This window comes from Phlebotomus papatasi, chromosome 1 (genome assembly GCF_024763615.1).
Source record: "Phlebotomus papatasi isolate M1 chromosome 1, Ppap_2.1, whole genome shotgun sequence".
Taxonomy (NCBI): domain Eukaryota; kingdom Metazoa; phylum Arthropoda; class Insecta; order Diptera; family Psychodidae; genus Phlebotomus; species Phlebotomus papatasi.
The window spans coordinates 23,747,489-23,764,991 of record NC_077222.1 but is presented as its reverse complement, the minus strand read 5'-3'; the positions used below and the strand labels follow the sequence as shown (position 1 = coordinate 23,764,991).

Genomic DNA, 17,503 nt, shown 5'->3' with positions numbered 1-17,503 from the left:
AAGAACCAAATCTCCCAAGAAATTGGTGAATAATCCAAGGTTGGAGGTACAAGGAGAAAAAGCTTCCATACCTGTTGTCTTCTCCACCATAGACATTCACTGTGCGTCAATATTAATCTTCTCTTTCCAACATGACGGCAATTTGATACAGAAATTCCTAAAATACTCCTCCTACTCGGATCCACCATCACAAGACGCAGGGATAAAAAAAAACCAAGACAAAAAATATATAGCGTCATTTTGGAAAAAAAGGAAAGAAAAACCTATGGAAAGGAAGACGAGAAACATGACCTTTATTTTGACATTGTCTGCTCCTTCACTCATATGAAATTGATTTTCTCAGAGGATGAAAAAGCCCAAGGATAGAGAGACACATGTATGATCCAAAAAAAAAAAAAAACAGAATTCATACAATACCTCAAAAAACATATAAAATTCAGGAAGACCATGTAAAAAGGAAGATTTTAGAGATTGATTAGATATACCCAAATATTGTTCAACTTAATGGATTTCAATGATTCTTTGCAGGGCACCTATTTTGAACCATCATAACATCTATGGAATTTCTATTGGAATAGTCCATCAAATAATTTTTAAAACTCATCACCTGAGACCGCATTTACCGACAAAAAAACATCTCTTCTACCTCAATAAAAATCTATTGAAATTCTTTGCAGTGGCAACTTCCCGAAAGAAACACATCTTTTTCCTAAAAAGTTTCATTTTTATGGCAAGACGAATGATTATTTCAATGTAAAATCAAGAAAATCGATGAAATTCAAAGATTTCAAAGCAATAAAGTAGTATTTTTATACAAAAGTTATATAGAGGACATCTGGGTAGTAACATTGTTTAAAAGAAAAAAAAAGAAAAATTAAAAACATTATTCTAATGGGCAGTGCACGTATTTTACTATAAAACTTTTTATAACAGAGATGTTGTATTTATACAAAAAAAATAATATCAAAGTCCCAACTGATGTTGTTGTGTAAACTTTCGAAACCGTATATGTGAGAACGATATGACTAATATTACGCCCAATGCACAATGACTTTTGTTTGTAAACACGTTTTCAAAATTACTATGTGAATGAGCGAGATGAATAGATTTACATTTCATTCACTATGACTCACATTAAGATAGTGAGAGAGATAACAATCTAAATTTTGTTCTCTCAGTGAAATGTCAAAGACATTTTGACAAAAAAATCTATTTTACGCTCAGTGCACAATAATTTCTGTTTTAAACATGTTTTTGAAATTTATTATGAGAGGGAGTGAGATGAATAAATCTCTATTTCATTCACTTTGATTGAAATATCAAAAACATGTTTACAAAACAATATTTATTGTGCGTTAAGCATTATGACAAATGACCAGCGCACAATAACTTTTGTTTGCAAACATGTTTTCAAAATTTCCCATGAGAATAAGCGAGATGACTAGATCTAGATCTCACTCACTCTCATTGAAATGTCGAAAACATGTTTACTAAACAAGAGTTATTGTGTGTTGGGCATTATGCCCGGCACACAATAACTTTTGTTTGTAAATATGTTTTCAAAATTTTATATCAGAGTGAGTGAGATGACTAGATTTAGATCTCACTCACTCTCATTGAAATGTAAAAAACATGTTTAGAAAACAAAAAAAATTGTGCGTTGGGCATTATGTATCAAAGCAATTTTAATAAATAAAAACAATTGTGCTTTGCGTATTGCCCAACGCACAATACCTTTTGTTTTGTAAACATGTTTTTGAGATTTCAATGAGAGTGAGTGAAATCTAGATCTAGTCATCTCGCTCAGTCTCATAGGAAATTTTGAAAAAATATTTACAAACAAAAGTTATTATGCGTTGAGCATATTACAGAATACATGGCAGACTTATTTAAAACTTGTAAGTTATTTTATGAAACTACGTTTGCGAGTGAGTGAGACAGCTAGCACTGTATATTACTCAGTTTTACTAAAAGGTCAAATTTCAGTATTTTTACAATACAGAAATTATTTTGAGTGACCGTTCATGAACATTTAATAACTTTTTGTTTTAGAAACCGGTTATTTGATTGATAAAGAATACGGAGACTACTTTAATTGCTTTTATTGACATTTTTAACGCATCTTCACAAAAAAAAATTGTTGCAAATAATGTGCAATATGTATTAAATTATTTCTACTTTGTAAATATTTTATTTGATAATTCAGCAAGAGTAAATAATACAGAAATCAGCTATCTCTCTATTGCAAAAGGCTTTCAAAAACATATTGCGTAACGTAAGGATTTGTGCGTACCCCATTAGATCTCACTTTTAAAAAAATTTCTGATTAGCTATAGAGCTTGAAAGCACTAAAAGCACCAGCCAATCAAAATGATGAGACTTAAATATTTTATTGGAATCAAATATTTATTTACAAGTGAATGATGGTGCTATTCCAATGAAAAATGAATATGTTTTTTAAGCCGTTTACTGTTCTCAAGTGCTTCTGCATTATCGATATTTCTTTCTATTGGTTTGTGTCTTGATAGCTTTTCCCATTCATCGTTATGTTCTAAAAACAACAAAACTGTCGTGACTGGAACCTATTCAAAGGAAAGTCGATTATGTAGAAGGAGTTGAGAATAGGAAAGTGCTAATAACAAAACACGATCACTTTTCATTGGAATGGTACACAGAAAAAAAATATTTTTTAACAATTATCGTAAAAGTTTGTGAATTCCCATGGAGGAGTTACAAAATGCTCGTGAATCGTATAACCTACAAACAAGTTCGTAAAAGTTTGTAATTTTTTCACAAATATTGTTCGTAACATGATCATTTGACGAACATTTTTTGTACTTTTACAAACATTTGTTCGTAAACACAAAAAATGTTCGTAAAATTTTGTCATTTGTTCGTAAATGTTCGTAAAATGTTCGACAGAAAAATAAACATTTACGAACAAATGACAAAATTTTACGAACATTTTTTGTGTTTACGAACATTTACGAACAAATGTATGTCAAAGTACAAAAAATGCTCGTTAAGTGATCATGTTACGAACAATGTTTGTGAAAAAAGTATAAGCTTTTATGAACATATTTGTAACTCCCCCATGGGAATTCACAAACATTTACGAACATTTTTACAAAATATTTTTTTTTCTGTGTACCATAATGCTTTAGAGAAAAATGTAAATGTAAAATATTCCTATCAGAAGCTTTTGAACTGCTTTACTTATAAATACTTTGCAAAAAGCTCCATTGCGAAGCCAATAATTAAAAAGAAAATTCAAAGAATAATTGAATTTTTACCAGAAGAAAAGAAAAAAAAAAAACAATTCGTCATGTTACCCTCCCTTCTCGGCATAATGTGTCGTGACTTTTGTTTAATTTAAATATAAATTTCTGTGAACTTGAAAATATTTCCTGACGACCAAGGTCACATTGTAAATAAAGAAATCGTTAAATATATATGTCGATTTATCTGAGAAAAAATACCGCTGCCAGAGAAAATATGTATGTATACATATAAAATGTGTTAGGTGTGGGAAGGCATTCATTTGACGATTGTTCAAATACTCTGATAATAAAAGAAAGAGTGAGAATTCACAGAAAAATAAACAGAGAATTTATAATTTTAGTCAAATATGCACATATATGTATTTTATATATTGTATATAGTAATACTTAAGTCTACGCAGAAATGGATGAAAATCATTTAAAAAATTGTTTTGAAGCAGTTTTTTTCTTCTATTATAGAAGAATTAGCGATAATTCTTCATAACGTTTCAATTATCACTAATTGACACCCAATTTGTACGCGTTTCTCTTTTTTTCTCACCTCCAGAATCTTCTTTCTTAACTAACTAACAACAACAACAACAAATTGAAGGATAATTTAATCATCTAATTTTGTTCTGAGGAGAAATTCCAAGCAATAAACACTGTGAGCAAGAACTTGGCAGTTGCTCAAACTTTGTTAACCTCTTCTTCTCATTCAATCTCATTCCCACTAAATGCTGTAATATCACTTAAATTTAAAAGTGTATAGAGAAAAAAAACGAAGATGTCTTATGATATATTTATGTATAATGCGAAGAAAAAAAAAGAGCCGGAAAACATTCCTTGGAGAAATTTTCTCTTTTAAATACATGCACATCAGAGGGATGTTGAAACATGCTAAAATAAAAAGCATTTGCCTTATTTTGTAAAACAAGTTAACAAGTCATGGGATAAGATCACACCATTAATTCAGTTTTTTTTTTGTTTCTCTTGACAATTTATGGGTAAAAATTTCAAATAATAAGATATTCCAGCATTTTCACTCGACTGTGATAATAAATTTTCTTTAATTCTTTCACCATTTCTCTCTGACTCTCACAGTATGTGGCTCTCAAGAGACATTTCTTGACTATTTGAGAAAGATGGTAGAATTGCAGAAAAATCACCTCAATGTGCCATCATACAGTAATTTTCTATTATTTCATTTTCCATTCCACATTTTTTTCATTATTATTTATTTATTGAACTAGCAACTTCAACAAAATGGTCTATTTCCAATCTGTCTCTTTTTGGACGCTATCACTCTCTCAAAACATTGACATAAGACGATGATGCACGCATGCATCCCCGCAACCATCGAATGTCAATTAATCAACCTCAAATCCATATTCTGAGTTTGTGAAGGCAATCATCGTCACAAATCGATGATGCCGCCACACATAAAAATGAAATTAAATAATCTACTGAGCGGAAATTGAGAACATATCGCGCACGATGTCGAGTGAAACTGTGGCAGTGGAGTGGGATAGTGGATTTGTGTTCCAACAATCGCTTACACTCACTATAATTCTGGTGTCTGGCTAGTTTTTTTTTTAGTTATTAATTATTTTAAAATATTTCTTACAATTGGATAACATCGGAAATGCAAAAAATATAGCTAATGGACATTTAATAAGAAATTTGTTATCAATATTGATTCATCTATCTGATTGCGACAAAACTACTTGTTGTATATCGATTCAAGATTGCATAGTTGGCACTTTTTTAATAAAATAACTTCCTCCTTTCAATGCGCAAGTGCAAATGCGCAAGTAGACTTGTTTGCACTTTATTTGCACTAAAGTTTATATTTGCACTAAAGTTAGCCAAGACACCAACCTTATAGCCACGTACACACGGCTCTTCGTTATCCAGCACTTCGTTATCAGGGTGACAGCTGCCAAACGCTGGCAGTTGATGTATTCAAAACGATTTTTTACGAAGCATGCAGTTTGTCCAAAGTGAATTAATGTGTTATTTTAATTTTATCAAAATTTTTGACACACAATCGTGCTACAAAATGAAACATAAACACACCACAAAGAAAATTCTGTTGTTTTTCGACAGAAAACAAATTCCCACAGCAGAAAATATAAAAACGTTGACCAGATTCAAAAAACCAAAATGTCATTTTGTCCCCACGTCAGCCGGATAACGAAGAGCCGAGTGTAATAATTTTAAAGGGATATACAGCGGTAAGGCAAGTTTTTTTTTTATAAATTTCAACTTCTTATAACGCTTGTCTTTCTATTTTATCTTAAATATCTGTATTATTTTCGATAAAAATATATTTTAAAAAATTAAAATTTCATGGTTCGTGTCTCCGCTTAATAAAATAAATCATCCGTACAATATACCGTTCCACACGTTCCACACACCTGAAGTTTGATGTTCCAATAGTGTTTTGGCTAAAAGATCAATAATCAAAATGTTGTTGACGCTCGAAGACTTCAAACTCCAATTTCGAATTTTCGAACAAAATATTCGCATGAGGCTGGGAAAATTTATGAAATACCATATTAAAAAGCTGTTAAGAAATTATTTAGTGATTAAAAGAAGAATTATAATAGAACAGGAAAATTATGCGTCTTGTTGCTTTGTGTTTCTATTTAAGTAAAGGAAGACCGATACTCTTGCTGACACCCGAGACACTTTGAAATTCAAACTGGAAATATGTCAGTCCCCATACGGTCGAACCGATAAGTAAACATGACATTTCTTTAGCTCACGAAACCGATTTTGAATAAAAACTATGATCTGAATATCATTATTTGTATAATTTTTTTTATTTAATTTTTAAAATTCAAAATTTGAAGATTCTGAAGACTCAAAGAATGCTTTATGGATTCCAACACTTCATACTTTTTCTCATATTTCTCTATTGAATTTGATCTATGGCTATTTTTAACTGCTCGAACTCCAAGAGAGAGCAGTTTACACAATCGACTTTTTTCAATTTTTCTCCATCCTGGCTGCTAAACGGTAAGAGATAGTGACTTCCGGTCTTCGGTGACCCCCCACAAGTCAACATTCTCTATCGAACTAACTTACCCAAAGTACCCCCCACCCCCTATCCCCTCCAAAAACATGTTTTTTTTTTGACTTTGCAAAAAATTGGCCCTGATGATTTCATTCATTTTTAATAGCTAGTATTAAGACATTCATTTCGCGAAAGTCAGTAGCATTAAAGGAATATGGGAAAATATGAAGTGTTCGAAGCCAGAGTATGTACGAAGCCTGAAAGCTTTCCCCTAGACCCTATTTGCATAAAGTAATTCCTAATAGCAATAATCCAACATAAATAGTAGAATTTGCATATAACTTTCACTTTTGAGAACACTCTCAGTGAAACTTACAAGGAAATTTGAAAAAAAATCCCATTCTAAATACCAAAAGCTATATTTTAGTTGCGCCATCATTTTAACCACGACACTGTGTGTAAGTTTTCACCAGGCTTGCTCACATAACACAAACCAATCAGTGATCAGAAAGTGTGTGGGAGATGCTAGATATTCGTATATTTAAAAGAGAGATTGAGGAAATGGCAAAATTTTCCGCCAATGCACCTTTGGAGAAATGTTTCTTTTTTTTTTTTTTGTAAAACAAAAAAGTGCCAAGAGACAAAATCAATTCGCTTTCTCTTGTTGTTTTCATAACAAACATAATTTTGTTGTTTCTCACAAAAATCCAAAACACTTTCCCATTATATCCATGACTTTTTCATCGCCCGCACTTCTTAACCAAAAAAAGAAAAAGAAATAATCTTTGAGTTTGTAACTCTTTCTCTCTTTCTGAGAGTAAGAAATTTTTCATGAAATCCATTCACCGAAAAGAGAAAAGGCTCATCGGGCTCATTGGTTGAAATATGTGTGCAAAGAGTTGATTATACTCTGTTCAATAAACGATAGTTAAGATGTAAGTTGTTATAAAAGAAGTGTATTTAATTGAATATTGAGTGTATATACCAGTTTTGTTGAATTTCTCAAAACTCAAATTAATTCAGACAGAGAGAGTTTTGCAAAAGAAAATAGAAAAATTATAGGGAGTAACGTTAAATTAGGAAATTGTATATTAGATTAGTCTAGGGACACCCTTTTGTTAACATTAGGAACATGCAATTTGATTTTTTCTTTTTTTAAAGCTCAATAATATTTTTTTCAATCTGATAACATGGTCCTATTAAAAAAATAAAAATAGGGGACACTGGGGCACCACGAAACACGGGGTAGCACCAAACACTGCAATTTTTTAATAGAATATTCGACTTCAGTGGACAAGACTTATTATAGGGATGCTTGTCCACTGTAAAAATGGTCAAGATAGTCCAAATAGTTTAGAAATAAAAATTAGTGTTTGATGCTACCCCGTATTTGGTGATGGCCCAGTTTCTCCTAAATATCCTTTAAAATGCTTATGCTCTTTATGTAATAAAAACTATCCCAATTTTTGTTTAACATTTTTCATTCTGAAAAACATATTCAAAATTTGATATAATTTTAGAAATTTGAAATCAGTGTTAATCCTTGTGTCGTATCCGGGGAGTATTCTCAAGAGAAAATAAGGGAAAGTGGGGCATCTTTAAACAGTGGCACTTTATGAATTGGGCTTTTCTATCAAATTTTGAAATGGAACAGATACCATGGAAAGACTCAATTCCATTTAAAAGTACGAGGAAAAAGTCTAATTTCGAAGGTATCCCATTTCCACCCTAGATTAGAATATCGGGTTCGAAACTCAAAAAAGGCATTTTTAATTCTCGTGCAGTTCATGTATAGGGGAAAGTATTAGAATATTTCAATTTTTCTCTTATTTTCCAAAGCAAAAACCCTTTTCTCTAAACTATAGTCAATACAACTTTAAGTATTTTCTATTAACTTCGATTAACAAAATAGAATTTTTGCTTTTTGAAATAAATGAAAAAAATAAATTGTCAAGTTCAAAGGCTGCCGCATTCAAAGGCAAACCACTTTCCCCCACTGAGAAAAAAAGAGGGTGCGATTAACTTTTTTTCCTCATAACTTTAACACTTTTTAGGTGTAAAAATATATCAACATTTTTTAATGTTAATTTTACACCTTTTGAGGGTAAAATCAACATGAAAAAAGGGTAACTTTAACCCCGAATACACCTAAAAAGGGTAAAAGGGTAATATTTACATCGATTTCGGATCAATACTGCAGGGTAAAATTAACATTTCCGGAATGTTATTTTAACTTTTTCAGATTACTCTCAGTGCCTAGAATTTAAACTATTTGAACCCTGACTGAGAGAAATCCGAAAAAGTTAAAATAACATTCCGAAAATGTTTATTTTATCTTGCAGTATTGATCCGAAATCGGTGTAAATATTATGCTTTTTAGGTGTATTAGGGGTTAAGGTTACCCTTTTTCATGTTAATTTTACGCTTAAAAGGGTGTAAAATTAACATTAAAAAATGTTGATATATTTTTACACCTAAAAAGTGTTAATAGTTACGAGGAAAAAGAGTTAATCGCACCCCCGTTTTTTTCTCAGTGTTATGATAGACTCAAGAATCAATAATTTACAAGAATCTCTATAACGAGAGGGATGATGAAATCAACAAGATTTTATATAAGCGATTTTTGATATTGCATTGAAAGTGAAATTCATCATAATGCTTACCTATTTCCTGATAAATTTCACTATGTACTGAATCTAATTTCTTTTTAAGATCTGCGTGCAAAATTATTTCATGACGAAATCAACTACGCAAAAATTAAATCATAGTTAAGAGCTGGCGTCAGGGGTAAATGATAAAGCCACACACAGATTAATAAAAAAAAAACTGACATTAGTATCCACGTTTTGTGATGAAATTTTTGCGAAAAATGCTAATGGAAAAGTTAATTCAATTATCGAATTTTCTTTTACATCACTTCTCCGACTATATATACAATTTTAAAGTCGGACACCAGACTTTTGCAATACTTTGAGCCATTTGGTGAAGCAAAAAAAAAACCTACATACGAAATGTTGTGCTAAAAGAGAATCATTTTTAGGTTTCTCTCTCTCTCTTTCTGTCTGCCTCTCGTATAAGACGAAAAATTGCATAAAGGGAAAGTGTTTTATTTCTTCATACATATATTACTATAAATTTTTAGAGAGCGACTTATAGCTCTTTGAGCCCAAATACAAAAAGTTTAAATTCTCATAAAATCATCTTTTCACGCAAAAGCCCCATTGCAATTTCCTTAATGCAAAATAGTGCAGAGAAAATCCTTTCTTTTTGCAACTTTTTCAGTGTTTTTAGTATCATTAAAATGGAAGAAGAGAAAAAAAATTAAATAGACATGTGGTGAAATTTAAATAATCACTATACACTATGAGGCAAAAGAAAAATGTATTGAGAACAATGCAACAATAAAAGCTCTTCATAGAGCTCTAGTTTTTTTTTATTGAATACTCAACGTTTTACTGCATTTTTTCTGCTACAGAGGAAAATCTGGGGAATTTGCACAATTTTTGACAATTTGTCAATATTTTTTCAATATTTAAGAGATATTAAGTAAATGTGGTAATATTAAGGAATATTTTTCAATTGGATTATCATCTACTTTGGGAACTTTACCTCTTACTCACGTGAAGCGCCATCTAGGATTGACGGAGAAGTATTCGAAATTTGACATTGAGAAATTCAAAAATCATCCGACTGATACTCGTGCTAAAATTGCTGTGCAAAACTGCCTTAAATTCTGTTTTCCCAATAACTTAATAATTGTTTAACAAAATGTGAATCTAATTTTCAGTAGGGTAAGTGTGCCAAAGTTCGGCCAGCTTGCAATTTCGGCCACCCTTTTTGTTCCTCGAATTTCCATGAGTTTTCAGTTTTTACATACTCTAGAGATTATACAATGCAAAAGAATAACAAAAAATGTTGATTCAACAAACAAAATGACGTGAAAAAGACATTGGAAGAATTCCCCAAGGGCAAGGAACTATGAGAATGAAGGTGGCCGAAATAGGGCACCAAAGCCATGTCTATATTTTATTCATTTTAAAATGTATTAATAATGATTTTAGAGTAAATAAAGACGGTAAACTCTTTATTTAAAAGGTTCCCAGCAACACTCTTCAAGAAGAAAGAATAAAAAAAATCAATTTGTATTTAAAATATTACATTTCAAACTTGAGACTTTGACGCTTGCATGCAACTATGCCGAAATTTGGTACACTTACCCTACACAGAAAAAAACCTGTTGTAAAATTATTCGTATAAATATTTGTGAAATCCTAATGAAGAACTAAAATGCTTTAAAATCGTATAGTCCATTAAAAAGTTGGTGAATGTTTGTACTTCCTTCACAAACATTTATTAAAGTTTGTCTGACAAATTTTGAAAATAACTTACAAAATTTTACAAACATGTTTGTGCCTTTACGAATATTTACGAATGTTTGTTAAAGAACAAGTGCTGGTCAAGCGATCATGTTATGAACAATGTTTCTAGAAAAGAGTATAAAAATTTACGAACTTTTTAGTGCGTTACGATTTACGAGCTCTTTGCAAGTTCCCACAAGGATTTTACAAATATTTACGAACAATTTCAGAAAATATATTTTTTTCTGTGCAGTAAATAAGGGGATCTGGGGCACCACCAAACACTAATTTTCATTTTTAAACTCCTTGGACTATCTCTACCATTTCTTTAGTGGACAAGCATCCCTATAATGCCTAAAAATTTCCATAGGTTTTGCCATCAAAAGTCGAATATCTGATTAAAAAATCACAATGTTTGGTGGCGGTACCCCGTGTTTGGTGGTGCCCCAGTTTCCCCTACATTGTAACTGATTTAAAAATCTTCGTTTTATTGGAGGTCCAGTTAATAGGTTTTTGTTTTGTGAAGGCCTATTAACTTGTAAAAAATCGCAGTGTTTGAAACTGCCCCTGTGTAGTGCTACCCCATTCCCCCCTATACATCTACCGTCTTAAATCGTAAGTCACGAAGAAAAGTGATTCACTTTTCTTTATTCTTAAAATTCCAGGACCACAACAAAACGAGCCAAGTTAGTGGTTAATTTTGCACTTGCAATCACAAATCCTTTTCTCTCAGCATGTAACAATGCAAAAGTAAATTACCTAAAGTTTATGGGAATGAATTTTAACACAAAAGTGCCTCAAGTTGCAAAATTGCTTACTTATTTGCGATAAATGCTGCAACAATTCACAAAAGTATCACCCTCTTTTCCCTCCCCCAGAAAAGAGAAACAGACAGAAAATGCTGAGATGTTGGTGCACTCAATTGGATACTTTCACTAAATATCACTTATAGTTATATTTACCCATAAAACTATAACTCATACACTTATTCAGACGCATTTCAATGCTTTTAAGTTATTGCAGCATATTCCAGCATGACTTTTATAAAAGAGTCAAAATTGAGAAATTTTTCACCTCATTCCCTATTAGATTCATTGGTTAATATGCTTTTAAAACGTTTTTAACCATTAGGCAAAAGTCACCCATTCGACATAATTGCAAAAATTGTGGTGTAGGTGAAATTTACACTGCACAATAAATTTATTACTTTGCTGAATTATCGGCGAGAAAAGATATTTGCAATTGCAGAAACACGATATACATTTCAAAAGTGTGACTTTCATGTCAAAACCCAACACTTTAACTCTTTCTTCAAAAGGGCACCCACTCATAATTTAGCGATAAAATTGAAATAACAACAAAAAAAAAAATAAAAATGAAGAAACGTCTACACAAAAGGCAAAAATTTCTCTCAAACATTTGAAAAAATGTATAGGAGAAAATTTTTCCAATTTCTCACGAAAAAGAAAATTATTTAGAAAATATCGTCTCAAATAGAAGGTGATTAAACCCCCTTCTTTTTCTTTCCATACCAGTCGCGTACCACACAATTTCTACATATTACAATCTCGAAAGTTTTCAACTCAATTGAACGACACGAGTCATCTGCACGTTTTTGCAGAATTTTCTTTTGTTTCAGAGAAAGCGAGCAAAATCAAGAAGATTGCCAATAAAATATTTAGGGTGTAAAGAAAACGCTCTGAGAAAAGGTATTTCAAGCAATTGTATAGTGGAATAATTTAACGTTTTGGAAAGCATATTGCAAACGAAATATTGGGATGATTCTGAACATCACTTATTATGTATAATCACTAGACATTTCAATTCCATGTCTTCATATTTCAAATTAGTTTCTAAATAAAATTGAAGCTCTAAATCAAGAAGGTTTGAGCTAATGACTATTGGAGGTAGTTACTGTTGAAATTTTATAGGTTATGTAGCTGGTACATTAATTTCATGAAAATGAAATTAACTTCCCATATTACATTGTCTGACTTTTATTACAATCCCATTAAATATTTAGCATATCATTTGACTTTAATGGAGACAAAATAATCCGCAATTTTCTCGCATTTCTCAGATTTAGTACAGTTTATCATACTTAAAAAAACATCTGAATTTGGAAACAAAATTTAGTACAAATCCATCATTTTGCTAAATTAAACATCTCACATATCATTGACCTGGGGCCCATCAAGCCTAATAAAAAGTGAAGCTATTTTTCTCTTTTCCTTGTAAAAATTTTGCAGATATTGCACCGCGACTTAAACAAATTTGCTCGTAGTTCTTGTATTATTTCGGCGAACACTATGAAATGTGTATTTTTAGATAGCTTTTAATGAACGATTTCGAAATATATCAGACTGATAAGTCAATTCCCTTTAGGAAAAAACTTGCCAATAGTCGTCAGTGCCTCTATGCAAAAACGTATGGAAAAAATGAAATTTATCCGTTTAATCTATAATTTTGATCCATTTTATAATGGTACCAAAAAATACAAGACTGCATTTCTGATTAATTTAGTACAACTTCTTTCAAATTATTAGCTCAATTCTTAATGATGTTTCTTTATTGTACTAAATACTTTAAATCAAAATTAAATACATTAAATTTGTTACAACATCTTTAGTACAAGCATGTACTAAATTTTAGGTTATTAACGTATTTTTTGCTGACCGATTTAGTATCCAGGACCATACTTTGAACAGTTACAGTAGAGTTTCTCAAGTATGAACAATATTTTCAAAAACGTGACGGAATTTGTGTGAAATACACCTTCGCTAAATTAAGAAAAATAACTTTTAATAATATATAAATATAATTTAATGTTAAATAAATGGAATTTGTTGAGGAAGTTAATATAATATAATAATATTGTGGAAATAGAAATGAAAAATTGGTTCTAATTCAGACTCTAGGCAAAACTCTTCACATAACCTCAAATTTTATAGCGCTGGCACACCTTTTTAATTGAGTCAAATTCAATCTATTAAAATTTTATCTCTTACTTGTGCAACCTGAAATCAGATAATAGCTGTCTCTATCTGTCAAATGAATTTTAAAATTTAAATTTCAATTTTCATTTGACGGAAAGAGACAATGATATGTTATATTATTTCAGTTTGAAAGAGTAAAAGTCAAAATTTCAATCGATTGAATTTTACTTAATTGAAAAGGTGTGTCAGCGACATTACCCAAGAAGCAAAATAGCTGCCTTATAGAACCAAGTATTAAACAAGTCTTTTAATGCACTTTTAAAAGACTTAAAGTTCGAATTTTCTGTTGAAATTCCTATAGAAGCCCTTAAGATCCTTAAGAGTGCGCCACTTTACTTATAGTAATCTCAGTGATGGAACCAAGAGCGTTATAAGTAATTAAAAAGATTTTTTGTTCTATAGTGCCTTACTTAAGGAATTCTACAAGACTATATTAAGAAAAACTTGTTTCTTGGGTACGTTTCAAATTCAACAGTTGGTCATATTTGAGGAACTTGACTGTAATAAATTTAGCTACAGGTAAATATTACGTAATTTAAAATGAATTGAAATAATTCCAAGAATGGTTTCTCATTCCATCTGTAACTGGTCCACATTTTTTTCTAAAATTGATAAGTACTAAAAAAAAATCCACAAAACAACTTTCAACAAAATATTTCTTTGATTTAGTACAGCTTTTTACGTATATCTCAGGTATTTGGTTAAGTGAGGTTTTACTTTATTCTTCTTTTCTTGATTTAGTACACATGTGTACTAATAATTTTTTCTTTGTGTTACAGATATTAAGTGATCACTTAGGTCTTTGTTTAGGCCAGCTTCTAGTGAATTTTCTAATACTTTATTGCCTTTTATTTTCAGTGTTTTTTTTTTAATTTAGTACACACATTTGGTGATATTTTTTCTTTAATATCGCACTGATGATTTCAAATTTATTGCCATTCAGGGCCTTCTAATATACTTTACTCTTCCATGTAGTGTTTTCCTGATTTATATCTATTGATTTAGTACATGCGTGTGCTAAATTTTATTTGTGCTTATTCAACAATCTTGGAAATATACCAATTTTTTCAAACCAAAAGTCGTACTAATTTAAACTGTCAAAGAAAGATTAAGTTTAGTAGAGCTTTTACTCTGTTGCTATACTCCAAAATATTGTAGGGGAAAGTGGGGCATTTTTGAATATAGGGCGGCAGCTTTGAAATTGGGATTTTTCATTTATTTTTATTTACAATTGACCCTTATTATGATGTAATTGAGCTGTACAAAGAGATTGAGAAGCTAAATTACATTATGATATGGCTCAGTTTCATTTAAACATAGGAAAAAATCCCAATTTTAAAGTTGCCTCATATTCAGAGGTGCCCCAATTCCCCCTAAGTGCATAAAATTTAAGGGCGTTTTTCTAATTTAATTTCTACGGTCGTATTTCCCAACAAACATCTGTTATGTGCTTTAGGACTTAAACCTGGAATCTCAGAATAATGCAAGGTTTCCCTTTTCTATTTGTAACATGGAAGCTCCTAGGAACTCCCAAGGAGATCTTTCTTCTTAAACCAAAAGAAGGACAAACAATTTGGGTGGTCAGGAAAGAAATGTATGTTGTGCCCTTATCTATTTCTATATGACCTTTTTCCTCCTGGTTTTGACCTCCTTCCTGCTTCTCTTCTCGTGTACACAGATGCATCTAAAGAGGACACATACTTGACAAAGAACTAGTTGAAGGGGACAGAAGTAGAGAATATAGAAAAAAAATATGGAAGAAAAGGTTGAAAATTTATGTGAATAGCAAGAACTAAGCATAAATCTCTCTTTGTCACAACAGACACCCAACAATTCATTTAAATAACAAATTGATTCTGGGTTTTGTGGTCAACTTATAGATAATAATGTTCAATATGTGTACAATTCTCACTCTATATATTTTTACTTATATACACATAGAATACTTGGAATAAAATCAATAATAATAGAAAATCACAATTACAATATGCCCTTGATACGGTGCTTAATTGCAAACTGGCGTTCAGAGACACTAATCGATATGAAAAATTGTGTAAAAAAATAACAGATATGAAAAGGAAAAGATAATTGTTCGAAATAGCAGAAAAAAGGAAAATCTCACGATAAAGATTAATTAGGAGAAAAATTCCAAGATGAAAAATCAATAGTAGACAAATTAGAAATCTCTTTTTAAAGATATAATGGGAGATATATAACATAAAAAATATACTACGGTGATAATTAAGCAGTTATTGAGAGAAAGAGAAAAAAACATGAAAATTAAACTTACCATGAAATAGAGGGAGGAAATTTTTTCCTGAAAAGATTGTTCAATGATAGAATTATCCAAGAAAATACAATAAAATTTTATTTTTTGACTAAAAACAAAAAGAACGAGTCATCTAAATTGACTCGCAACAAATTAATTTATTTAAAAATAGTAAAATTGCAATTTTAATTTGTCTATCTAATAATAATTATTATAAAATTAGACGGATATAGTAAACTCGTGATAAATTCCAAGCCGTTATTATTTAATTTTAGCGGTGATACCGGAAGACATGACGAATGATTTTTCACAAACTTTGTGCACATCATGTGAGAATTTTCTTGAGCCAAAAGAGACTTATAACATCTTTGTATTAGTACAAAAAAAAATCTTCTCCTCTTAATAACTCTCTCATACTCTTTCACACATCTCAACGTGCTTCTATAAATGCTAACAATAATAAAACTTGAACATTATTGTTTGCCATACAGAACACCGCGTCATCGCATTGACATTGAAAATGTTGCCAAAATAGTGTAAACTTCTCTCATACATATATAGAAGCTAGATCAATGTATATAATTCAGAACAATATATAAAATGGATGGATATAAATGTATTTTGGGTAGCTTAAGAGGTGATGAAAAAGAAAAAAAATTGGCACATGCCTCAGAAAACTTCCAACTTTTGTGTAAATATCGCAAAAAAAGAAACTTTTAAATAAACACAAATTTTAGAGGAAGAAACCGCAATTTTTGTAGGATCTTTTTCCACTTTAAATACCCCAATAATTACAATTTAATACCTTTATTTCTTCACATCTCTATAACAGACTTAATGTGCGTGTTCCAGAAGAATACCAATTTAATTTGATGTTCAGTGAAAAAAAAAACTCGGAAAATAATCTATTTTTCTTTTTTTTTTCATCTCTATCTAATTGGCAAATATCAATAAAACAGTTTAACTGTTAAATCCCACATTTAAAACATTAATGCATATTCAATTCACATTTGTAACCTCGTGTACTTGCTCTGTGCGTGGAATGTGCGCCAAGTACTTTAAAGTTATAGGAAACTAACTCCATGTAATAGCCCCACAATTGTAAGACTTTGATAGTATAAATGCCACTCAAAAGTTTACTTTCATATATTATTGCCATGTAGCAGAAAAAAGGTGAATGTGAAACAAGTCTCACAAAAGGTAAAAAAAAACATATAATCTCAGTCAGAGAAATATAGAACTTCTGAGCAAATGTTCAAACAAGTAATTCACGTATACACCTTTTTCCTTAATGTTAACTTCATCATATACTACCTTCATACACTCCCCGTGACACAGAATATTACAAGGGGAAAAAAAGCCTAAAATACTTTTCAATTTCAAGAAAATACAGTCACGCTATATATAGTGTAAACCGTGTAAACATAATATCATGAAGGACAGGAAGGTAAGAAATGCTTGAGAAAAATCGTGTCCACTTTGAACTTTCACACGATTAAAAATTGCTACTAAATTAAAAATTAAATTCCAAGAAAACTAGGTGAGAGGGAAGGAGTTTTAAGCTGATCAACGTATTTTTAGAGTTCCCTTTAAATTTG

At 30.8% G+C, this 17,503-nt stretch overlaps 1 protein-coding gene across 4 annotated transcripts in view; it reads right to left on the bottom strand.

Annotated features, from left to right (window-relative positions):
• Nucleotides 1-17,503, bottom strand: part of LOC129798278 (protein roadkill) — a 268,894-nt gene that overhangs the window by 43,716 nt on the left and 207,675 nt on the right. For 2 of the 4 annotated variants that reach the window (XM_055841338.1, XM_055841334.1), the window contains one exon: nt 15,927-15,953. The exons of the other annotated variants lie outside the window; for them this stretch is intronic. Coding sequence is in view for 1 of the 2 variants with exons in the window: in XM_055841334.1 (XP_055697309.1) it covers nt 15,927-15,953 (27 nt within the window). In the remaining variant the exon portion in view is untranslated. The remainder of the gene's footprint in view (nt 1-15,926; nt 15,954-17,503) is intronic. 4 annotated transcript variants of the gene reach the window in all.